Source organism: Anas acuta, chromosome 1, assembly GCF_963932015.1.
Source record: "Anas acuta chromosome 1, bAnaAcu1.1, whole genome shotgun sequence".
NCBI lineage: Eukaryota > Metazoa > Chordata > Aves > Anseriformes > Anatidae > Anas > Anas acuta.
In genome coordinates, this window is record NC_088979.1 from 162,482,737 (window position 1) to 162,507,238 (window position 24,502).

The 24,502-nt window shown below is 57.6% G+C and overlaps 2 protein-coding genes across 3 annotated transcripts; one reads left to right on the forward strand and one right to left on the reverse strand.

The window, feature by feature from the left end:
• Window positions 1–1,475: 1,475 nt before the first annotated feature.
• On the forward strand, window positions 1,476–7,404 carry SHISA8 (shisa family member 8). Its single transcript, XM_068669044.1, has 4 exons — window positions 1,476–2,545; window positions 6,453–6,577; window positions 6,718–6,846; window positions 6,969–7,404. The coding sequence occupies exons 1-4, from the start codon at window positions 2,010–2,012 to the stop codon at window positions 7,235–7,237; spliced, it is 1,059 nt and encodes a 352-aa protein (XP_068525145.1). The 5' UTR covers window positions 1,476–2,009; the 3' UTR covers window positions 7,238–7,404.
• A 56-nt stretch (window positions 7,405–7,460) lies between these two features.
• SREBF2 (sterol regulatory element binding transcription factor 2) lies at window positions 7,461–24,288 on the reverse strand. 2 transcript variants are annotated; one of them, XM_068669032.1, is made up of 19 exons: window positions 24,065–24,288; window positions 23,047–23,430; window positions 22,334–22,515; window positions 21,526–21,666; window positions 19,633–19,854; window positions 18,202–18,316; window positions 17,818–17,951; window positions 16,848–17,040; window positions 16,057–16,238; window positions 15,221–15,494; window positions 14,193–14,362; window positions 13,860–14,028; window positions 13,460–13,580; window positions 11,695–11,804; window positions 11,124–11,256; window positions 10,274–10,442; window positions 9,331–9,516; window positions 9,142–9,253; window positions 7,461–9,032 (listed from the first exon to the last, which is right to left on the reverse strand). In XM_068669032.1, the coding sequence occupies exons 1-19, from the start codon at window positions 24,147–24,149 to the stop codon at window positions 8,812–8,814; spliced, it is 3,303 nt and encodes a 1,100-aa protein (XP_068525133.1). In that variant the 5' UTR covers window positions 24,150–24,288; the 3' UTR covers window positions 7,461–8,811. The 2 variants fall into 2 exon arrangements, with proteins under 2 accessions (XP_068525133.1, XP_068525132.1); XM_068669031.1 differs by having other exon boundaries at window positions 17,818–17,999.
• Between the last annotated feature and the right edge of the window lie 214 nt (window positions 24,289–24,502).

The following is a 24,502-nucleotide window of genomic DNA, read 5'->3' on the forward strand; positions in this document are numbered from 1 at the left end:
TCCCAGCCACGGCATCGAGCACAGGCGGGGGAATAAAACCCCTGTGCGTGCCGGGCCGGGAGCGGGGCGGCCAGGGGCTCTGCCACCACGTCCCCGTGCCCCCTGGCACATCTGATGTCCCCTGACGTGTCCCCAGCTCTGTCCCCAGCTGGGGGCCGCCCTACAGCGCGTGCCGTGGGATCCCTCCGGCAGTGGCACCGTGTCCCACTGGGGGCAGCCCCCAGGCTGTGGCCAAGCCCCCTGGCACCCAAGGTTTTGACAGCACTGGTGCAGACAGCACGCTCCCTCCTCCTCCATGTCCTTTGGGTTTTCCCTCGGGGTCCCCACCGACCTGAATTTCCTGCGGCTCCTGCCCTCACGCTGCCCTCTCCAAGCCACAGGCGCTGAGATCCCCCCCCCTTAAGCGCCTGTTTCACACCCTGTGAGCATTCCTCCCCCCAAAAAAAGAAGTATTCCCTTTCTCCCAGGTCATCCCAGGCAACAATTTCCCTACAAAATCCCCAATTTTGGCCAGTTTCTCACTCAGCCTGCTACCAGCCTGATAAGCCTGCCGGCCCCGGGGGGGGCTCTGCTTGCGAGCAATCTCCCAGAAACGATTCCTGCCATCACCTGGGCACCAGCAAACTTCTCTTGTGCTGGCACGGGCCGTGAGCACTAACAGCCCCCGGGCCTGCAGCTTCCCAGGGCTGGTGCCTCCAAGCGGAGCCCCCCGAGGGTTGGTGGGTTTGGCGCTGCGCGGCTTTGTGCCGCCTGGCTGCCTTTGGATCTCTTCGGGAGGCTCTGGGGGCTCACAGCTACCTTGCAAAATGGGTCTCGCTCAGCAGACTGCGGCACTCGGGGCCCATCAGAGGCGGCCCCGGCTCCGGCTGCATCTTTCCAGCGATGTTTCCAAATCTCCTCCCCGCTCTGGGCCAGGAGGGTGGCTTGCCCGAGGAGACCAGGGCGATGCTGGGGGCACGGGGAGCCCCAGGAGGGGATGAGGGGCCCTGAGCCTGCCCCTCGCCCTGGCCATACTTAACCCCGGGGGGGTCCCAGCTCTCCCTGACGCTCTCCAGACCTGGCGACCCCACTCCCCCTTCCCCACACCTCTCCCCCCGGGCCCCCCAAGCTGCGGGGCTCTCCCCTTCCCCCCGACGCCCCCTTTCCGGCCCCCAGCCCGACACCCACGAGCCCCCCAGCTCCCCCCGGGGGGGCTGTACAATTTTGGGGGATGGATGCCTGGATGCCTCCCCCCCCGCCCAACCGGCAGTGCCCGGTGCGGGAGGGGCGCGGGGGCTCCAGGCGCGGTCCCCGCCCGACGGGGCGGGCGCTCGGTGCCTGGCGCCCGGTGGCGGCGGGCCAGGGCCCGTGGCGGGCGGCAGAGGACTGCTGAAGGAGCTTCTCCGGTTTCCTCGGCGAGCATCCACCCAGCCCCGAGCCCTGCCCGCCCCGCCGCCCCCTTCCCTCCTCCCCCCCCCTCCCCTTTTTCCTCCTCCTCCTCCTCCTCCCCTCCTTCCCCGGTGCCGCGGCTTTTTGCTGCTTTCCCGTTTTTTTTATTTTATTTTTATTTTTTTTTTGGCTTTTCTTCGCCCTCCCCTCTCTCCTTGCCGGAGCTCGGTGCCGGCAGCAAGGGGCAGAGGCGGGGATGGGGTGGGCCGGAGCCCCCAGCCCTCCCGGCCGCCCCGCTGCGCATCCCCGCCCCGGCCGGGGGCACCCGGGGGCTCTGCCCCGCCGCCAGCCTCGGCTCCTGCCCTGAACCCCCTTTTTTTTTTACTATTTTTATTTTTTGGGGGGCGAGAAGCGGGGGTCCGTCCCCTCTCACTTTGTTTTTCCCCCCTTTTTTCTCTCTTTATTTTTTTTTCCCCTCTCTTTTTGCCCCCCCCCCTCCCGTCTCCTCCTCGGGGGCATCTCCGCAGCCATGGGGCTGCTCCGGGGGGGCCCTCGCGGGGCGGGCGAGCGGCTGTAACCCCCCCGGGGAGGGGCCAGACGGACACACAGCCAGGGCAAAGGGCTCGGGCAGGGGGTGGGAGATGGCCCCCCGGCTGCAGAGGAGCTACGTGGTGGGCATCTGCTGCCTGGTGCTGCTGAAGCCCGGCCGGGCGTGGGGCGCAGAGCCCAGCCCGGGGGGGCCCGGGGAAAAAAGCAGCAACGGGAGCCAGGCACCGGCCCTGGAGGACACGGCCCCCGCACCCACCGAGCCCAGCCCGGGGGGGGACCGCTGCAGGGGTTACTACGACGTGATGGGGCAGTGGGACCCCCCCTTCAACTGCAACGCGGGCATCTACCAGTACTGCTGCGGGACCTGCGGGTACCGCTTCTGCTGCCAGTTCAAGCCCGGGCGGCTGGACCAGAGCGGCTGCTCCAACTACGACACCCCCAACTGGGTGAACACCGGGCAGCCCCCCGCCCGGGTGGACGAGCCCCCCGTGGACCCGGCGCGGGACAGGACCAACATGATCGTCTACATCATCTGCGGCGTGGTGGCCCTCATGGTGCTGGTGGGCATCTTCACCAAGCTGGGCCTGGAGAAGGCGCAGGGCCCCCCCACCGAGATGACCGTCTCCAGGTAAAGGGGCACGGCCCCCCCGCTCGCTGGCTGTCCTCCCCCCAAAAAAATTCTCCCCTTATTTCTGTGCTTCCCGACGTGCCCCTGCACCACCTCGGGGTGTGTGTGTGGCACCGTGCCCCAGGCTGGGATGTCACCCCCATGGGGGGACCTGGGGCGCACACCCAGGGGACACCGCTGGGATGCTGGGCAGCTGCCCCTCGCCCCCGGCTCCAGCCCCTCGCTTTTTGTCTCCTTTCGGGCTCCCCTGAGAGCTGTGGCTCCAGGCACACACTTCTGGTCCCGTTTCTGCCCCAAATCTTGGTGTGGGGCAGCGTGGCTGGCTTGGTGGAGAGGGACAGGGACAGGGACAGTGGCTGCGGCTCCTCTGCCTTGCTTCCCCCTCGGTGTTATGTTCCCGCAGCTCCTTCTCTTAGCGAGCCGTTTCTCTCCCTCCTTTTCTTTTATTTTTTTTTCCCCCTTTCACTTCTTTTCCCCCGAACGATCACATTAAATGAGTTTAACACTTCTCAGCGGCTGGCGGCAGCTCCAGCCTCCCAGGCACAGCCCTGCCCCTGCGGCTCTGACTCAGAGCTGTCCCTCCTCGTCCTCCCCCCGGCACACGGACACACGGACACACGGACACACGGACGTGGTGGCAGAAGGAGGGCTGCAGGAGCAGGGCGAGGGCCGGGGGCTGCCCTGGGCTTTGAGCCGCAGCCCTTGCCGATCGGCAAGGTCTTCCTAGCGAGGACATCGAGCATGGCGATGAACCCGCTTTTTGTGCCGTTTTCTTCAAGGATTTCAGCTTAAAATTAATAATAATAAGAGCAGGCAGACAGAGCCCGAGGAAGCAATTTTACCAGGACGATGCGGGAGGTGCTCTGGCTGCATCCTCCCTCGCGGGGACCTTCCCATGGGGTGCCCGCATGGGGCTGGGGTGGCCGCTGGGTGCCGCATCCCCTCCTGCACCCCTGCGCCCCGTCCCCAGGCCCTGCTGAGCACAATATTTGCACCCCACGTTTGGAGGAGGCTGGGCATGGGACAGAATGGGAATGGGGACCCCAGTGCCTTCCTGAACCCAGCAAGGCAGTTTTTTTGGGGGGCTGCATGCTGTGCCCCCCCTGCACTTGGCAGGGAGCCCAGCCCGGTGTCTCTGTGTGTCCATGTCCCCCTCCCGCGTCATCCGAGGCAGCGCTGGCACCCTGACAGGATCGATACGGCCCCGCCAGCCTCCCTGCTCCTCCCCTGCCCGGGAAGGGGGTGCTGAGCTTGGGCAGGGGCAGCCCCGGGGTGCCCACACCTGACCCAGCTCTGTCTGCTGCCCCTCTCACCCCACCGGCCACCGAGGGGATTTGTTTTCTGCTGGCGGCCTCGGCACCATGCTACCGAGGCCGCACATCTCCACGTTCCCCTCCTCTTTCTCCCCTGCACGGCCGACCCTTCCCGAGGAGCAGGGCAGCGATTCACCCCGCTCCCCACGAGCACGCTTCAAACGCGCAGCTCCCTGCCCAGCACCTCCCTTTTTCCCCGAAGCCACTGATTTTTGGGACACACCCATATGGAGCAGGAGAAGACAAGCTGCCCTCGGGTGCCTTTTTGGGGCGAAACCAGGAGCCTGCCGTGCTGGAGATCCCCAGCGGGGTGTCCCAGGGCAGGGCAGTGCGGTGGTGGCACCGTCTCCTCCGGCCCGTGCCCGGTGCCGTGCCTCAGCCCCGGCGCATGGGCAGTGCGGCCTCGCGCCCTGCCCGGTGCCGCAGGTTGGAGCTTCTCATTTGCTCCTCGGGAGCTGCAGCGTGGCCTCGGGCCAGCTCCCCGTTGCACGGCCGCTCTGGTTTCCGTTCCCATCCAGCCTGCCATCCCGCCCGTGGTTTTCTGCTCCCAGAGAGCACTTCCCAGTGCTCCAGGATGGCTCCGGCTCGGCACGGTCTGCCTTGAGCACCGCGTCGCCTCCTGCCTTCATGGCTGGTCCAGCAGGAGGTTCAGGCACCCCGAATGCTGTGGCCACCTCGTCCCCCCGTCCCCGCGCCCCCCGCGGGTCCGTATGGCGGCTCCCACCAGGCCTGCTCCTTCCTGCTCGGCTCTGGCTTGGCACCCGTCCCCACGCTCGCGCAGCGTGCCCAGGCCCTGTCTGAGTCAGGAACACCTGCCCGTGTTTTTCTACAGGCCCCCGGTCTCCAAGGATGTGAGGTCCCTTCAGGGCAGGGCGATCTGTCCGTATCCCCCCAAAAAAGCACTACACCTACAGGCGAGAGCTCTGGGGACCCTGCGGGGAAAGGAGAGGAAGCAGCTGGGTCTCCCCACGCTTTCTGGGGTCCCGAAACCCATCCTTGTTCTGCACCTGACCCCGATGGGTGCTGCTCTGTGGGTGATGCAGGCACGGCGAAGACCCAGAAAAGGTGTTTGCAGGCAGCCGGCGAGCTGCCACCTGCCGCCCCGGCGCTGCGGGGGACGGGAGCGAAGCGACCCCGTCCCCGTCCCCATCCACACCCACGTGTGACCTGCCCGTGCTGAGGGCTGGGGACACGCTGTCACCTCGTTTTCTGGCTCTGGTGGCTTCCCGCGTTGCCCAGGGGCACTGAGCTGTGTGCTGGGTGCTGCCGGGGAGCTGCCGCTGCCTTCTCGTCTTCCCCACGGCTCCAGGACCTCCCTCATTGCTCGCTCCTGGGCTCACGCCGGGCTGGTTTTGGGGGCACTGCCCTTTACCATGTTGCTGCAGTGCAGGTTTAAAGCTGCTCCGCTGATGTGCCCCACCTTGCTCCCCACCCCGGAGCCATCTCACAGCCACAGACCTTTGGACAAGCTGATTTAATGCAGCCTGACCTTCCTGAGCCCTCCCCAAGCCCCCAGATTAGCGCTTTCACCCCCAAAAAACACGTCCAGTGAGCCAGCGGTGCCTTGGCACATGCCCTCCCCCCAGGCCGCCGGGCTCGGGGACAGGGACAGGGACAGAGCCGCTCTCGCCGTTCCTGTCCGGGTGACTGCGGCCGGGGGCAGGCGTGTGGAAAAGAGCACTGATGGATTTCTCTGGAGAGGAAAAGTCGCAGCTAAAGGACTGCTCGAGCTTGGTAAACAGACCCGAGGAAAAAAAAAAAAAAAAAAAAAGAAATAGGTCAAATCGCATCGGACCTCCCGGTGAAACGAGCCCGGCGAGCGGCGGCCTGCGGGGACACGTGGGGGAGCGGGGCCCTGGGGAGGCAGCGGCTGATGGCCTGGCAGCTCCCACCCTGACAGCCTCTGCCCCCGGCCCCACAGGAGCTGCTGGCCCCACACCCTGCCCAGCACGAGCCCTGGGCTCCCCGAGCTGCTGCGGGATGGCCCCGTGGGCAGGGAGCAGGGCTGGGGCAGGGCTCTGGGGGATCTGTGGGGCCGTGGTGGGCTGGCTGTTAAAGCATTGCTTGTGCTGCGGGGGCATGTGGAGAGCGGGGAGATTGCATCTGGGGCTTTAGGAAGAGAAGAGTTATGGGGTAGGGAGGTCTCTGTGCAAAGAGCAGCACTGGCGTAGGCTCAGGTCACGGCTGAGGTGGGCAGGCGTGGCTGGAGGCCTCCTGCCCCAGCAGGGCCCAGAGCAGGCTGCCCAGGGCCACGTCCAGGAGGATTTTGGAGCTCTCCAAGCAGGGCGACCCCACAGCCCCTCAGGGCTGCCCACCCGCACAGCGATGTGTGTGATGCTGAACGGGGCAGCGCTGTGCCTTGTGTAATGGCGTTTAATGTTTCATGCTGCCGCGTACCGGGAGGGCGTCGCGAGCGGCAGCGCGTGCGCCAGAGCCACCTGTGCAGCCTCCTCCCCGCAGCAGCTCAAGCACCCCTCGCCCATCCCCTCCTCGGGGTCTGCCCTGCTTCGAAATGGCCCCGCTGTGTGTGGTGTGGGATGGGAGGGGGGCTGCAGGCAGCGGGGCACGGCCTGACATCCCTCTGCCCCTTCCAGGACGCTCACCGACCTGCTGAAGCAGCCGGGCCACGGCCCCTCCGAGCACATCGACGGGCTCATGGGCAGCGTGCAGGTGCAGCTGGGCGAGGGGCTCGCCCGGGGGTCCCCCCGCAGCAGCGCAGGTAAGGCCCTGCCACCCCCAGCCCCTTCCCCAAACATCCCCCCAGTGCTGGGCAGGTGGGTGCCCAGGGAAAGGGTGGTGTGAGGGGAGCATGAGGGGCTCCGAGCGCCCCTGAGCCCCCCACCTGGGCTCTGCCCCCAGACAAGCTGCCCCTGAACAACGCGGTGGCCTCTGCCGGTGTCCCCCCGCTGGGGCGGCCCCACAGCCACGGCAAGCGCCTGCCCCCGACGGCTCCCAGCTACAGCACCTACGCCACGCTGACGGCTGGAGGTGAGTGGGGACATGGGGGGAAGGGGGCAGCACCCAGGAGCCCCCCCCAGACCCATTGCATCCCCCTGTCGGTGCCCCCAGTGCCACCGGAGGGGGTGTCACCAGTGTCTCTGTCCCCACAGAGAGCATCCCTGAGGACTTCTACAGGCATTTTGGGGGGCCGGAGGTGCCCCCCCCCAGCACCCTGCCCTTCCCACACGCTGAGGGGCCGGGGCTACCCGAGGGCTGCCCCCCGCTGGGGGCCACCAAGACCAAGGGCCCCCCCAAGCCGTCGGGGGGCTGGGAGGGGGGCCCTCAGCGCGGCCCCCGCCGGCCAGGCCCCGCCACCCCGCTGTACGGGCAGAGCTCGCGGCACCTGGCCACCAACAGCAAGACCGAGGTCACCGTCTGATGGCAGCCGGCGAGGAGGTGACACCGTGGCCGAGGAGTTGGGACCGGTCTCAGCCCACCACGAGGACGGGCAATGGACTCCAGGCAGCGGGACCCGGTGCTGCCCACGGGCACCCCCTCCCCACGGCCCCGGCCTCCCCCTTGGTAATAAACACGTTGAGTAATAAACACGTTGAGGTGTACGGCTCCCGCGTGGCTGGGGGGACAGCAGCGGGCACACAGGGTGACGTGGTGACACTCGGCTTTATTGGGTAGATGGATGCGCAGGGGGCCCGGAGCTGGGAGCCCCCCCACACACACCTCTCACCCCGCTGGGCTCCAGGGGGAAGCAGGCTTCCTTGGCAGCCTCCCGCCCCCCCCAGTTACAGTATGTACACACATATAAAAAACCGTAGGGACAGACAGGCAGAGAGGTTGGAAAGAGTAGAAAAACAGGGCAAAAAGGCCCCCGGAGCAGGGGGGAAAGTGCTGGCCCCACTCAGGGGTAAGGGACAAGAGGAAGGCCGAGGACGTCTCTTCTCCTCAGCTTCTCTGTGCCGGTTACTGCAGTACAAAACCACCCCACCTGCGGGCAGACCCGGGGCACTGGGAAATAAGGGGGGCACTGGGGTGAAGAGCTGCTGTGGTTTAATAAAAATAACAGGACGAGGAAGATCGAGAGGAGGAGGGCACAAAGTGGGGTGCCCCAGGGGGATGGGGAGGGAGGGCAGCGCTGCATGCTCCCCACACTCAGGGGGCACAGGGCAGCACGCCTTGGGGAAAAATAATCCTCGAGGAGGGACGTGGACAGGGAAAAAGGGGGCTGCACGCCTCCTGAGGGCAGATTTCCTACTTGCAGGTGGGAAGGGGCTTCAGCCACCCAGCCCCAGCCCGGCCTTCCAGGCCTGCAGGGGCTTGGGGCCGACGTAGGAGGGGGAAGGGAATAAAATAAACTGTTTCTAAAAGTTCAATCCGCAACAAAAAGGCACACGGACACCTCGGGGGGCGAGCAGAGCTCATTTCATCGGCCCCCAACCCAGCTCCAGGCCCCCAGGGGGACCCCAAGCAGCACGCTGCTGGTCACAGCTGGCTGCAGACCCAGCCCCTGCCAAAAAGGGGAGGCCTGCATCGTTGCCTACACTTGGTAAAGTCACAAACACTCCTAAAAAAAAAAAATTAGCGGTATAAAAACAGTACAGAAACCCGACAGGCAGTGCTGGCCCCAGGTGGAGCACACCAGCGGGGCTGGGGCCGGGGGGCTCAGCTGGGCGCCAGGTGCCCACGCACACAGCACGAGGAGGGGGGCACGGCCCCAGCCCCGCCACCAAGCTGCCGCCAGCCCCAGCCCCGCTGCAGCACCCCAGGCAAGCACAAGTGCGAATAAAGCTGCACCTGGGGCAAGATTAAAAAAATAAAACACAACAAAAATGCCCTCCTGGCTCCCACCCCGGCGTGATCCCACTGGCACAACCCTAACCTAGCACTGCTTTTTTTTTTGTTTTTTAACCCCCCCCTCCCCTTTCTTTTTTTTTCCCCCTCTTTATCCCCCAATTCCTTTCTCGACTCCGAGAAGTCCAGGTGGGGGCTGGCGAGGCGTTAGGAGGCGGCGATGGCCGTGCCCCCGCTGAGCTTGACGATCATCTGCTGGCAGTCATTGCAGGAGCGTTTGTCCCCCACCTTCTCCAGCGTGCGCGCGGCCTCGGCCAGCAGGACGGCGCGCTGGCCGGGCGACGAGAGGAAGGAGAGCGGGAGGTGGCGGCAGGCCAGGAGGATGGCCGTGGCTCGCTCCCTCTGCCCCGGCAGCGCGTCCAGCTCACCTAAACACAGAGAGGGGACAAAAAGCTATCAGAGCTGCTGCCACAACACCCGGCACTGCCTGACACGAGCGAGTGAGCCGAGGTAAAAGCTCCCAGCCCCGGGGCTGACCTTGCTTGCTGCTCTGGGGCGTGCGGCGCCGCAGGCTGTGCTCCAGCAGCTGGTGGGTGCGCGTGGGGCTGGCCCCCGCCATCAGCCGCACCGTGGCCTCGTGGAGGAAGACCTGGAGGAAAAGGGAAGGCGGTGAGAGGCTGATGATGAACCCCCTGGGTGAAGAAGGGGCGAGGGACAGAGCCTCACCTTGCGGTAGGCGGGCCTGAAGCCGTGGGCCAGCTTGCGCAGGCTGCCGAGGTCCCGCTGGAAGCCGGTGAGCTCGGAGGCCGAGGCGTGGTAGGTCTCACCCAGAGCCTGGCTGCTGCTCGCCTGCTTCTGCCACAGGCTGGTGCGGAGGGACAGCAGCAGGTCGCAGGCCAGCAGCTGGATCACCTGCGAGAGCCACGGGGCAGACACACAGCTTAGGGCAGCCCACCCGCTGCCTGCACGCCCCACAGCGGTGCCTCCTTCCCACCCAAATCCCTTTTTCCCCAGCTGTTGCTGCCCCCTAGCATCGCTCGCTAGTTTAGGTGCCCTTGGGAGACTCTACCTGTGCCGGGGAGGTGGAGAGTGCCTCTGTACTGCACTGCAGAAACATTGCACAGTTACTGGCGTCACATGCAATGCAACTACAATGCACTACAGCTGCCACCCAGCAGCGACAGAAGGGACCAGAACCGTCCCCCGTATGCCGCACAGGAAGGCTCCAGCTTTAGGTAACCCTGGGGAGAAAAAGAAACAAGCAACACGCGCGCTCAGGAATAGCACAGCGCAGTCCCACTTCTGCGGGAGAGAGGGTTCAAGCGCTCTTGAAACAGAGCGGGTTTGACATAATGAGGTCCTTGTCGCACAGGTGTCAGCATCTTCCCCTCGGAGGACGGAGATGGAGGTTCTCCATGGGCCAATTTCAAAGTGGCCAAAGGAGAAACAAACAGAAGGGGTGACGGGGATTGGCAGGGTAGTGCTGCAGTGCTCCTCCACGCAGCAGGGAGGGAAAATATTAAATGCCCTTGGGACAGAAAAGGAGAAAGCACCCCCCTCGTTCCTATCAGACGCGGGATGAGCAGAGAACGCAGACGCACACAGGGAAGCGATGGCCCAGCCTCACAGCCACGACAGCGCACGCGGTCCCGCAGCTCACGGCCCTTACGTTGCTGAGGGTGGTGCTGGAGGCACCGCTGCTCATGTTCAGGCTGTTCCACAGGTGGCTGCTGGCCCTCTCGCAGTGACCCAGCGAGCTCTGCTGCCCGTCCGCCTTCCCCGACAGCGAGGCCTGCATGGCTTTGCACAGGTGGAAGGTGGCTTTCACCAGGGCGTTCCTGGAAGAGAAACGGCGCTGCTTCCGAGCGGTGCCGTGTCAGGGTGCCGCGGGGCAGCCCCAAGGGCTGAGCTCAAGCAGCAGCCAGCATCAGCTGCCAGCCTCCCCCCTCCAAGAGCAGAGATCACAGCTTCTTAGGGAGGGAGACAAAAGATGGAAGTTGTTCCTCACCTACTTGAGCTACACAGAGAAAGGGAAGGGAACTGTCTAAGCAGCTTTCATGTGATGTGAATCAAGAAGGTGGAACTGTCTTTTCCATCAGTGGGCAAGCTTTGATTTTCACAGAATAATTTGGGTTGGAAGGGACCTTAAAGATGACCCAGCTCCAACCCCCTGCCATGGGCAGAGACACCTCCCACCAGCCCAGGCTGCCCAAAGTCCCATCCAGCCTGGCCTTGAGCACCTCCAGGGATGGGGCACCCACAGCTTCTCTGGGCAGCCTGTGCGAGGGCCTCACCACCCTTTTGTAAGAAAGCAAGTTGTGGTTTTGCTCTCTTTGGAGATCAGAGGGCTGGGACACCTCTGCATTCTGGTGGTGGCGGTGAGGTGTAATTAGAGCAAAACCAAGATGCCCCAAGTGATTCTGCCCCCTCCCAGTCATTCCTAGTGCACAGCTCCAGTGCCAGCCCATGGCTAGGGAAGGAGGAGGGGGGAGTTTAGGAGTGGTACGAAGCCTACGCACTCGGACATCTCCAGGGACTTCGGCACACGCTCCACTTCTGTGAAATGTGACCTCACAGCTGCGTCGTCCCCTCTGAGCCAGCCGATGGACATGGCAACTGCTGCCGACCACCACCTGCACACCACGTCCGGGCCTGCAAGAGCAGAGTCACGGGTTGGAGGAACGGGGTGACACCCTGTGCCCCCACCACAGGGACAGGGGGAGCCTGCAGACCAAGCCCATCCCACAGGGATGCAGCTGCTGTGCTGGGGGAGCACAGAGCCACCAGGCAGCAAGCAAACACCCCACATCTGACTGGGGGAAGAGGCTGGGATGCTGAGACTGCAGCTGGTCAGCAAGAACTTACCCTGTCTGCTTGTCTAGAAAAACCCCAACTTCCCTCCCGACAAGGACATGCACTCATCACCCCCAACCATCATTTCCTGCATTCATTAAGCATCCCCCCAAAAACCCCACTCCACCCCAGACTGCATTTCTGCCATGCATGGAGCTTGGGAGGTGGTGGGGTGGAGGGGACGGGTATCAGCAGTAGTTCCTGCAGCTGGCAGAGCTTCCATTTGGACAGACTTACCCAGGGCTGACTTGAGCACAGAGTTGCTGGCAAAGGGCGGTGCTCCACTTCCCATCGAGTCCAAGAAAGAGTTGAGCAACTTCAGGTACTCCATTGCGCTGGAGAACTCACTGGAACAAGAAGCAAGGCAGAGCTTCGCTGTGACATCAGGAAGGACACACCAAAGCCTGAAGCTGTTTCTGAGCGGTCGATGAGCTTTTAAACAAGCCTGGCCCAGCAAGCCAGCAGGTGGAGGCAGAAATTTCAAGCTCTACAGGTAACACAACGCTGTTGGACCTGAAGAGACCTCCCAGAGTGGAAGTGCACAGACCAGTTCAAGGAGCACCACCAGCAGATCTTCCTGGTGAGGTGCCTGCAGGCATCTCACCGCTGCTCCACAGCTGCTGCCACTCTGGACTTATCCTCCCTAGTCAGGGCACAGCCTGCTCCCCCGTCCCTAAGTCCTTGAAAAAGGGGGCACCACTACCAAGGGAGGGACTAGTCTGAGTGCACCAAGAGGATTAAAGGCCGTAATAGACTTTTCAAGTGAAAGATGATCCACGTTAGCACTTAGTCAGCACCCCACGTTCCACAAGCACTGAACAGAAGCTGCCAGCATCCCCTCCAGTGCCTTGTATCTGCTGACGGACATGACATATGTTAGGAGTTGATTACGGGCTCCCTTTCAATCACTGCCTCCAGAAGAGGCCAAACGATGCTCCTGCTAGTGACTATTTGCATATATGCAAATGTATCTGAATGCAAGTGACAATGCATTCACAGTGCTGGTCAGAGAAACTGGAGTGTGTGGCGATGATCTGATTTCCTTGGACATGCTACAGAGGAGGATCCTGAGCTCCTGCCCCTAGAGGGAGAAAAACGGCTGGCTCTGTTAGGTACAGACAGTCCTCCCAGGGACAGGACGGGACTTCCACAAGCACACTGACAACCCACGTCAATCATACGAGTCCTCCTACCTTTTCTCACCACCAGCAGCATGTGACCACAAGCAATTGTACTGTGCAAGCAATTAGACTGAACTGCTGCTCCCTGTCTGCAACTACGCTAGAAAACAGATGCAAGATTGAAAATAAAGCTAAATGTACACAGTTCTCTCTTACACATCCAGAGAAAATAAGTCACCTTCCCACCTAAGGCATTTACCCCGGCTCTTTTGGGAGACGTGGCACAGCACAAAAAGATGCTCCGATCCCCACAAATTTTCATTTTTCATCGGGCGAAATCACTTGGCAGAAGCCACCGACAATTTCAGCCAGCATCTGCTCTCCCACTCCTGCCGGAGGTTAGTCTGATTTTTCACTGCTGGTAAACACAGCACTTTGTTCAGTTACGAAAATACTTCTCATGCGTAACGCGGGGAGCCAGCTGGGTCACTCTCTAACATGCCAAGCCTTTATGCTCCTACAGCCTTGGACACATGCTCTGGTCAACCGAAGTGATAGGGCCATGCTAATTTTAGCGTTTCTGAACATTGTGCTCTCGGCAGAGAAAGTGCCACCCAGTTCAAGAATCGATCAGGACAGCAGCAGAAATCCCCGTTACAGCTGGTAACGAGTCAGAACTGCACCTGTGAGTGCAGAGGTTTTCATACGAAGAGGCAGAGCTCACCCTGCTGATAAGCTGTGGTGGTCAGGTTCAGCTCGCCATGTCAAGCCCTGGTTAAAGACCAACCACTCCGCTGGCCTCAGAGCACTCAGTTCACGATCATCCGCTCGGTTTTCAGAGTCTACAGCTGCCCCAAGCAGTCCCCAGCACAGGAACTTACCACTGTTCCTCCTCCTCTTGTCCCACCACCTCTTTCCGAGTCTGAGGTTTCACAAGTGAATCCACAGCTCTCTCCAGCAGGTTCTCACAGAACGCCTGATGAACTTGTGCAATGGGATCCGCTACAGAGAAAGAAAACAAACTCTTTTTCTTATCTGCAGTGGCAGCCACGCCTCCTGATAGAGACAAGGGCAGCTGTAACGAAGAATCCCATTTTAGGAGCAAGAGGAAGAGCAGTAGAGGGAAATTCCTGAGGGAATTACTGCAAAGACTTACAAAGACTGAGTTTTGAAGGCCTTTTTAACAACAGGTTTTACTAACTATCAGCCATCAGATTTACTAATTATCAGGGCAAACACAGCACAGAGAGGTCACGCAGCCAGAGCATGAGCGGCTCTCACCAGGGTTCCTCTGGGTGCAGTACAGGCTCTCCTTGGCAGCAGACTTCACCGTCCAGCTCCGCTCCACAAAAAACTTCTGTCCCAGGGGGTGGCACAGCCAGCGCAGCGAGTCGGGGATGGCGCTGCGCTCCGAGCTGCACAGGCTCTGAGCCTGGCTCAGGAAGTAGCTCTAGGGAAGGGAGAGACGAGGGCTGAGAACAGCACCCAGGGAAAGGCGCACCACCAGGGACCAGGGCTGCAGGCTGCAGAACAGCAGCGCTAACAGAGGCGCTGTGCCTGCTCGCAGCCCTTCCCAGAGCTCTGCCTGGAGGTGCAGAGGACTCCATCACTCACCGCCAGGAAGCCCAGCTTGCCCCCGCAGCGGGTCTTCAAGCCAACAGCGGCCGTCAGGTGGATTTCAGCCATGGTGCTGGGGGGGATCTTTTCTTCCGCACACTCGGCCAGATTCACGGCGCACAGGGCCATGTGCAAGCCAGAGTAAGCGGAGCTGGAGGGAAGTTTACCTGCACCAGAAGAGACAGGAGAATGGTTAACCCGAGGCATGCTAGCACCAGCTGCTTGATAACAACACAGTTTGCAGGGGCACTGTCCCAGGCAGACAAATAAGAACCAGCTGATACCCCAAGTCCCACACCTAGTCTGCATTCCCACAACAGAGCAGCTATAACCAAATCTTCCCTTCACAGATATTAAGGGGACATTTACAGCTGTGATTCTGCAAGATGCCCTCCATAGCTAACCCCAGAAAACATCAATAAGTTTTATCCCACTATATTCATCACCATTTCAGAACCAAACTCCTTTGCAGTCCACACCTCTACAGATACCTACACAGACGCTGTTAAATACAAGTTCGTTTTATTGTTGTCCATGGTGGCATAACTACAGTTCACACAGCAAGAGTAGGAAGTTTAACCTGAATTTCTGATGGGCTTGTAGCCTATTAAAATTACAAATTAGTTTGCCAAGGAAGCAGCAAAAACAACTGTTCACAAGGAACATTCAAGCACTTCCTCAGTACATGTGCACATGCCCAGGTTTTCGAAGCACATCAACACCAACTGGCCATCTGCGCTTCACACAGCTTCAGAAATTTGACTTTTTTCCAAACAATTAACCCTAGCCCCTGCTTTCACATCACATTCCCAAGTGACAGGACTGAACCAAGCGGCAGAAAATGACTGGATTCAATCAACTGCTGCTTGGAACGGACCCTACACCACCTCTGCAGGCTGGTGAGGATGTAGCAGGACACTGCTGTTGCTTCAGCCATCCCTGCAGAGCCCTTTCTTTGCAGGAACAGCCCTGAGCTTTCTCATTTAGTTCAACGAGGCCAGTGTTTCTGTTGCCTCAGCCCCTACCTGTTATGTGGAGCTGGTGGAGCTTGTGATAGGCTAGAGCTGCATCCCGGGCGCTGGTCTTGGCCTCATCCTCAGAGCCCGCCGTGGCCTCCCGGGCCCGCCACTGGTGAGAGGTCCTCTTCAGCAGCCACCGCACCAGCGCCAGCTTCTGCAGGCTGTAGCGGATCACGTTCCACGACAGGCTGCACGCCAGGTCCAGGCGGGAAGCCGGCAGCGCTCGGCCCAGGACCGACAGGCAGGTCTGCAGGTTGGACGCCGCTGCAGCGAAATCCCCCTGCGAACATCACAGCCAAAGGTGAAGCCACAAAAAGCACAACCACAGCCACACCTCAGGACCTCCTCAGCATCAGGAGCAAGGCAAACCGATGTGCAAGCTAGGGCAATGTCTTCAGATGAGGGAGTCACCGTAATTTCAGTAAACACGAGGGCAGCTTACACCAGCTTCAGATCTGGCCCAGCTGGTAGCTTCCGCTGAGCTACCATCAAAACACGCCTGTGCTACAGAAAAGACTCTCTCCAGCACTGACTGGTTGCCAGAATCAGGACAGGAACCAAAACCCTGCTTCCAAAGGCTGCCAGAAGATGCAGGAGCAAGGCACAAGGACAGAACCCAGGCAGCTCTAACAACCCCAATGCCTGTGCCTCACTAATTCAGGCTGAGGGAGAAGAGCAACCTGCTCAACACAAACAAGTTCCACCAACTTCTCAGAAAATCAGACCTGCTACCACCCAGAAATACCAAAATTCTTGCAAGTGTCAGGCACTGCCTCATTAGGTCACGTTTGCCCGCGCCCCCTCCTACAGGACATGTTTGATGTGAAATGAGCCAGCTCTACCCGTGCCAAATCCAGGTCTGCCTGCTTGCGGTGCCTCCAGAAGGTGACTGATGACCTCGAGTGCAAGCGGGTCACTGGCTCTCCGTGCACGAGGAGCTTCACGAACACGCTCAGGACGATCACTCCGTTCACAAGCCACAGGATCAGCGTGGGCATCATCCAGCCAAACCACCCGCCAGCATCTGCAACGAGCATCCCAAAAGGAGAGTGAGAAGTTGATCCGCACACCGAAAGGCTTGCAACAGGATGAGCGTGGGCTCACCCAGACCAACAAGGATGTATTGCTCTGTTTGCAAAACTTGATACTACAAGTGGTATTTCAATCAGAAAACACCTGCATCGACACCTCCTCAGCACTCCTAACCAAATCACAACTGTTATTTTTACAAGACTGTTTTACAAAAACTGAGTCAGCACTTCTAAAATTACCTTAACGCAAGACATTCTAGGCAAGCTATCAGATCCAGCCATGGGTATTCAATATCTCAGTGTTGTTTTCCAGACTTAATTAAGTTTACAAAGCAACACTGAAGCACACTAACCAGCTGGGAAAGTGACAAGATGCCGGCAGAACCTCCCACGCTCACCTAAGCTGCTGTCCTCTCAACTACAAATGACATGGAATAAGGACAAGAAACAAGCCAGTTTCAACACCTTACAACAGCACGTTCCTGAAGTAATTCTTCAGGCAATACTTAATAAGTTACAAAAATCAGTCAGCTGCCTTAAAAACAAACTAAAGGTGAAGATCCCTCAGAGAGATCCCAACTCGTAGCACCCTAACTCATTACCTGACTCAATGGTCAGCACGCTCCTGCCAGAGCCGTGGCGCACAAGGCTGTCAGACTCTGGGCTTCCTCGGGCATCCAGAAGGGACGTTAGAGGATTGAAGGAGAGGCACAGGAATGTGAGGGCACAGAGGAGGATTCGAGAGCGGTCCACCATACCAAGGGCCACAGGAGGAGAGTCAGGCTCGTCTTTAACCTTCAAAGAATTTATAGTAGAGAAAAAAGGAAGAAGAAAAAACGCTTAATATTCTTTAAAACAAAAAACGCTTATGCAAAAGGAGGGGTAGAGAAGAAGGAAAGAGAACAAGTTTTAAAATTTGTTTAAGACCAAGATCGGTAAGAACTCTGGTGGAGCTTGCCCTAGTAAGATAAGGCTGAAGTACCGGAATGCCTTCACCTTCCTTCTGCTCCCAATCATTCCAGTTACCATTAACTGGATCCCTGCTTTAGGCCAGGACTAATTTTTCCTCTTCTGAGGGTCTCCCTCAGGACCCAGTTCTGTGATACCCACAAAATGAGCCCATCAGCTGAAGGTAGCTAATAGATCCCTGTAACTGTGGTTATTCACAGTCCCATTACCCAGAGCTGAGCCGTCATTCTCTTCTCCAAGTTCTCCTGCTGTAATCATGGGACATCTCTTGAGAGCCATGGACCGTTTCAGGTCAGGAGTTTGGGACTTATTCACCATGAGTCCACAGAGAAGCTACAGGAGCTAAAGTCCAATCTAAGTTCTTCTAGCAGCTACAGTATGGTTCAGACAATACAGCTCAGGCAACAGTCTCAATCATTCAAAAAAAATAAAAACAAAACACACCCATGCACCTTCCTCATCCTTCCAATGTTTCTCTGACACCTACAGCTCTGCTTGGCAGATATCTACTGGCTCCACTCTTGAGTTAGGAGAATTCAAACTCTGGCCCCTACATATCCCCGAAGCAGACGCCTTGAATTTGATGAATCCAGCCACAAGTACCTTTGCATCGTCAAGGAGTGGGCTTCCCGGCTCCGAATCGATGGAATAGGGAGAGAAGCCAGCCTGGGATCCCGAGTCAGAGGCCGGAGGAGACATCAGCAGAACGTTCTGGTTGAAGTCGTCTATCTTCAGGTCTGCATCATTATCAACCAGACTGCTTAGGTCAATGCCCTTCAACAGCTCTGCAAGAATCAGAGCGCATTATGCACATGTTTCTCCATCCTGCATGCTGCCAGTCTCGCTCAGATTGGCTCTGCCCCTGCAGGAATACTGCCACCCTCACCACAGTCCGCACCCATCTACTTTTGCCAACGACAAGAAACTGCAAGAGGCAGCCTACGTCCCTGCTGACCGCCTCCCTCCTGTGCAGCCTCCACAACTTACTGTTTTTCTGGTTAGCCAGCTTCAGAACCATGTTCTCCTGTCTCAGTTTATGGTTGGCCTGTTGCAGGTATTTAATGTAATCGATGGCTTTGCGCAGGACACCAGACTTGTGCATCTGCAAGGAATTCAGACAAGCAGAACACAGTTTATCCTCCGAGCTTCAAAAGGCCCACTTGTGCTCATAAGGGTACCACAACCCTTAATATCATGAATGCAAACAAAAGTGTTGAGAACCTCTTGGCAGCAGCAAAATAAATAAAATAAAATAATGGCAAGGTATCCTACTTTGAAAGGCACACAAGGACTGGACAACAGGACTTGAGTCACTGTACCTGGGATCTCTCTAAGTTTTTACTTAAGTTCTCTCTATGAGAAGAGAGATCTCAACTTCAGATTTAAGGTGGTGTTGTTGATTTGTTTTTTAAAGACAGTACAGTGGAAACAGATAAATGTTCAAATTACAGGAGTTCATGTCTCAACTTCAAACAGGAACAGTCCTTAGAAATACCATAGTTTTGAAGTGAAGAAGTGGTTCTCTTCTGAAATGGAGCAAGCTGCCACCTGTTAACCATGGCCAACTGAGATAACGTGGTTTAATTGAGATAACCAGTTCTATCTCTGCCTCAGTCCTTTGTCCATCCATCCCCACAAAAATACACGCTTCCAGAAGAGGCTGACAAGTCTACCTTGGAAACAGCCCTAACATTTTGAATTGAAGCCACTTTACATAACCAATATTTTCAAACCTAAAGCTTCGACCCAGCAACAGAAGGTGACTTCACTAATGCACGTGCTTGTGCAGAGGCCATGTAAACACATGGGTATCAAGAACACCACCGTTCTTTCTGCCAATATGGGAAGAGTGAACAGCACAGCCCTGAACACAGGCCACAAGTGGTGCAAGAAAGTTTCTAACATTGGAGTGAACAGGAGCTTTTCCAACTCAGTATCTACTGGAATCCAGTTGGAAAGCTCTGTGCAAGACACTGGTTTAGATTTTATAGCAGCATTTAACCTTCATTTTTTTTGAAAAACCGTAACTGCAGCAGAAGCAAAAAATCCTCATCCCTACTTTCCTAGTGCAGTTTAAAGGAAAAGGAAACATAGATGATGCAAGTTCTGGTTTGGCAGAGTTATCAAGACATTCACTTTCACGTTCTTCATAGAGCACCTATTTAAGCTAGGCCTAATGCAAGCTATACCTTATGTGTTTGTTCTGATTTCCAAGAAACAGGACTGCTAACAACATTTTACAGGTGACCTTTCCTGAATGCAATTATCAAGCTTTCCATTGCATAAACATTCCACAAGTCTTATCCCAACACATGCATGCACACCACTAACAGCAGTACGTGCCCAACTGCTCCATTTGGTAGAGCAACAAGCACCCGAGGACACAAGTATTCATGACACCAGGTTCCACATCTTTACCTTGGCATCTGTCCCCATAATGAGGTCCTTCAGCTCAATGATCTTATCGTTTATAGATGACCGATAACGCTTCTCGATGATGTTGTGAGTTGTTCTCCTCTCGCCTTCTTTAGGTGGTTCTGGTTGCTTGACACCCCCGGGAACTTGTTTGATAGGCACCTTTTCTTGCCCCATCATCACTGGCATCGTGGTCAGAATGGTCCCATTGCTCCCAACAAGGGTCTACAGGGACAGGGCATAGGAAGTGTCAATAGCAATCAGCTGATACACATGAGATTTACTATGGTAAGAGCAAAATGAATACAAAGAATTCAGCAAAGTTCACAGAGCTCAAAAACAAAGGGGCAGGCCAGTGTCTCCCCAAGGACACCATCACCCCAACACTTTCACCAATATCATACTCTTTTCATCCACTAACTAAACAGAAATGGACCAAGGTCCTTTCTTGCTCCTCAAATCCTTCTGCCCCACCTCTCTAAATCCACCTCTTCCATGGACAAAGGAAGTTGTTAGACCATCAACAAGCAACACTACCTCTGCACCAATCATGTTAGAAAGGTTCTGACTGCAGAAAGACAAACTCTGGCTTGAGTGATGCAGTTAATTTGAGTTAGATTATATGAGGAAAAAAGGAGATCCCTGATGACTTTAAGTTACAAAAATGCCTTAAGATGAGGAATCAAGGCAACGAGTGTTACGTGCTGGTGTGAAAAGTTCAGACTTGGTCACCTAAGTGTAGACAAACCAAAGCAGTATGTGCTCCACAATAAAAGATGAATCCCACCAGAACGGTTGCACAGAGGTGCTTCTAGGATCATCAGCGTAAAGAAAAGAATTTAGACGACTTAAACAAGTAAAACAAGATTGGGAAGGGTACAACTGGCCACTAAAGTACAACCAGGATCGGAGAAGCTGTTAGGGAGAGGAAGAGTTATTTACACTAAAAATCAGACTGACGGAAATGAGAATAAACTAGCCACAAAGAAATGTAGGAACAATTTTGACTCTGAAATGGTCTTCCAACTGGGATAGTAGAAATTAATTTTGTTTCATTTCACTTATTTGTCAAGTTTCAGCTTAAAGTCTTCCACCTCTCTTTGGATAATCTCCAGGAAATTTCAATGTGTTCAGAACATTTTGTGGATCGTGTGTCTGACAGACACACTCACATGAACCTCACCTCTGTGTGAAAGTGCCGCCTAAAAGCGAGCAAATCGACAATTTTAGGCTGGCTGCTAACAAGTACACAGCACGCCTACTATGTTATGCGGAAGTCAGAACTTCAGTCCAGACTTGCAAGATTATTTGTCTCCAGCAGTAAATATTTGAACAGAAGGATCTGTGCAGAACGCAGAGGACCATGATAAAAGCATCTTTGGGGGCACAAGCCTCTCCGAGTGAGTAACAAGTTATGACCCTGAAGCATAGGAGCCATCTTGAATGATGATACTGAATCCTTGCTGCAAACGCCCTTTGAGGAGTAGTTTAATTAGTTTTTATGTTCGACACACTGCTATTAGTTGCTACTGAGGGAGAAAAGAAGGTCCACAGCTATTCCAAGTCAGCTACCTTTCAGTGTCTTCCACAGAGGTTAAAAACCGCATGGAATTCTTAGGTCATGCTCTTCTCCTTGTAATACCAGAAAAAGGTAAACAGAAATGTGCCCTTGGTCCTCGCTTACTGGCCATGGGAGGCTGCCAAAAATGTACAATCTGTGTATTTAGCCTTGGCAGAAGCAGGGTATTACTCACTTTGGACACAACCAGAGCAGCACTTGGAAACCCTCCCATCCACATCACCGATGAACACTAAACTCCAACCCTCCTTCTCCTACCAGGGGAAATAACGCCAGAAAGGGGAAGAAGAAAAAAAAAAAAATGTTCAGGGTGGTACCTGCAGAGCTGTGGTCTGAATAGGAGTGGTGAGCGCCGTGAGCGCCGGATTCTGCACCGCAGCCATAACGGGATTGCCATCCGCCTTCAGGGTGGTCAAGACGAGGGAGTCCGTCTTTATGATCTGGGGCTGGACCAGAACCTGCGTGGAAACAGCCACGGATGAAGCAACGAGTAGGCACACGTTCCTCTGCTGATCTTGGTAGCCAGAGGCAGGCGATGGCACAAGCGTAATGCCATATCTCAGTGAGTGAACCACCAGCAGCACCACTACAAATTTCTTCCACCTCGCACCTTGTATCACTGGGATGGTTTTTGGACATGCCAGAACCTGGTGCAAGCCCTCAAAATGAGAGGGTCTGCACAGGATGTCAGGCAGATCAAAACCAACAGTTATTTTGCCATAACACAACTTGTGCTTCCTTTTTCGAGTACCTTGTTGGTGCTCACACGTAAAGAACATTACAGATGACTTGATACGGTTAAACCAGAGTAACTTTTCCATGGCGAGTGCCAAAACCACTTTTATCTGACACAGAAACACAAGGCTGTTGCCCTCACACGTGGGTTTTAAAACAAGATCATATGACAGTGGAGCAACAAAAAAGTGAAATAAACCATGGTGGAAGAACCAAAATAAAGCATCCCCTTTTTGTCAGTCTCTCAGTAAGTGGCAGTGGACTTGAAGAAGAAGGAGCAGGACAAAAAGAAGCAGGGAAAACTCAAAGGAAACTCATTTAAATGAGGTTTCTCCCCCCAGGGCCCTCCCAGCCATACCCACAGGAGCACCCCACGCCCCCTGCACTTACTGGGACCTGCTGGACCTGCGGCGCAGCCACCGTCTGCACCGTGGCTGGCGCCAGCGTCTGGATGGTGCCACCGGCAGCCTGCGTCAGCACACGCTGCGCCTGCACCGCCTGCACCTGCTGCTGGATGGCCACCGGCTGCACCTGCGAGGACGTCACCAGGCTCTGCACCTGAGGCTGGAGGACTGCAAAGCAGGGGAGAGGTCAGGAACAGCCCGCAAACACCCAGGTCCTTATTTTGGAGAGTGTAAATGCTCCCCGATTCATTCCTCCTCTTCACAAAGTTTCTCCCCAGCCAGAGCCCACCTAACACTTCCCACAGGCTGCTCAGAACCCAGCTCCTGCGAGAGGACTCTGCACCTCAAACAGCAGCTTGCCAGGACGCACAGAGCATCAGCTGAGCGAAAATGAAGCCAAAGCCCTGTGGGTCTGGCAGCTCAGGGCCCATCACCTCTGTAACGTTACACAGCACGCCTAACCAGCACCTCCCTGCCTGGGTCTTGGGGGGTCCAACCCAGCCGTAGGAGATGCCACAACAGAGGACACCAAGAGGTGGCACAGGACAATTTATGATCTCCTTTATGAAAGCTGCTCATGCTCGCTCAGTCAAAGCCACATACACAGAAGAAACACCCCACAGGCTCACCACGGCCAAGGACACCTGTGGGACCAGAACCGTGCCCGTGCTGTGAGCGCTGCCCCAGCCCAAGCCCTACCTTGGAAACTGGTGGCTGTGTTCTGGTATATGACGGGCTGCTGGATGATCCTGGTCTGGGGCGCGGAGCTGAAGGTGGGGGCGATCATCACCGTCTGCTGCTGGAGCTGCGGCTGCAGCTGGGGCCGGGGCTGGAGCAGCGGTGCTGGGCGCTGCGGGGGGGCCTTCACCGGGACGCTCTGCAGCTGCGGGGAGGCGGCGGGCGGTGGGAAGGGCTGCAGGGGCGCCTGGCCATACGGGCGCGGGGGGTCCAGGGTCCCACTGCTGCTGCTGCTGCTGCTACTGCTGGTGGTGGTGGTGCTGCCGCCCTGGAAGGTGCCGCACAAGGGATCCGAAAACAGGTCCGGGAAGTCCCCCGCCTGGTTGCTGACAAACTGCAGCATCTCTGCAAGGAGGGAAACGTTCGGTGCGTTTTTATGGCGTGAATCAGCGGGGCAGGACTCACAGGAGCGCACACACACACACGAGGGAGCCGTGGGTGCTCCCGAAGCCCAGAGGTAGCACGAGGCCAGCCTCACACCTCCGGGCAGGAGCCAAGAGGCGGCCAGAGACTGGGAACAAGAGGCAGAGCGCTCTGACAGCGTCCTGCAGGGCTTCAGGATCCAGGCAGCGCCCAGAACACAAACCCACCTCCAACAGACTGGAAGCGCTCACCTCAACCTGGCTCCGCTTCCAAGCTTAAGGGAAAAGAGGGGAAGCACCCCAAGGAAACAACGCTTTACAGAACTTCAGCAGAGAAATGCGTGCGTGCGTCTGACCAGAAAAAAAACTGTTTCTTATTTTTATCTTTATTTTTATTTTATTTCTGAGCACGCCGCCTGCTCACCGCTGTGCTGGGGCAGCCGCCCAGCAGCCCCCCCCACCCCACCTCCCCCAGCAGCTCGGGGGGGGGGGCTCGGAGCGGCTCCAGCCCCACAGCCGGGGCTCCCCCCCCCTTCCCCGTCACACCCGGCTTTAAGGGCTCCCCCCGGTGCCCCCATACCCCCCGGTGTCCCCATACCCCCCGGCAGCGCACCCACCGTCGATATCTCCCAGCGTCAGCTCGTCGCCCAGCTCGGTCAGCGTGTCCATGCCGTCGGTGCCCAGCTCCCCGCCGCCCTCCATGGCCCCGCTGCCGTTGCCCCCCCCCGGGTCCCGGTCCCGGTCCCGGTCCCGGTGCCGTCAGGCGGAGGCTCCCGGCTCGCGCCGCCGCCCCGCCGCCATCTTGGCGCGCCCCCGGCCGCCCCCACGCGTTGTCCGTGAGACCAGGCCGCTGCCGCCCAATGGGCGCGCGCGGCGCCGCGTGGCGTGAGGCCGCGTCACCGATCAGCAGCTGCATTAGCATGCGGGGCCACGCCCCCCTCATTTGAATATTCATGAGGAGGGGGCGTGGCCACGCGCGGTAAAGGCGCGCCCCCGGCTCCTGCCCCCCCCCTCCCCTCCCCATGTACACGGCCCCCAGGCACGGGCTCGTCTTC

Excerpts from the sequence above, each read along its gene's own strand:
- SHISA8 (XM_068669044.1), top strand. The coding sequence starts at position 2,010 with ATGGCCCCCCGGCTGCAGAGGAGCTACGTGGTGGGCATCTGCTGCCTG. Across the intron at positions 2,546-6,452 it reads ACCGAGATGACCGTCTCCAG|GACGCTCACCGACCTGCTGA; the intron begins GTAAAGGGGCAC and ends TGCCCCTTCCAG. Across the intron at positions 6,578-6,717 it reads GTCCCCCCGCAGCAGCGCAG|ACAAGCTGCCCCTGAACAAC; the intron begins GTAAGGCCCTGC and ends CTCTGCCCCCAG.
- SREBF2 (XM_068669031.1), bottom strand. The coding sequence starts at position 24,149 with ATGGAGGGCGGCGGGGAGCTGGGCACCGACGGCATGGACACGCTGACC. Across the intron at positions 21,667-22,333 it reads CGCAGGTCCAGCAGGTCCCA|GTTCTGGTCCAGCCCCAGAT; the intron begins GTAAGTGCAGGG and ends GTTTCCACGCAG. Across the intron at positions 10,443-11,123 it reads AAGTCCCTGGAGATGTCCGA|GAACGCCCTGGTGAAAGCCA; the intron begins GTGCGTAGGCTT and ends TTTCTCTTCCAG.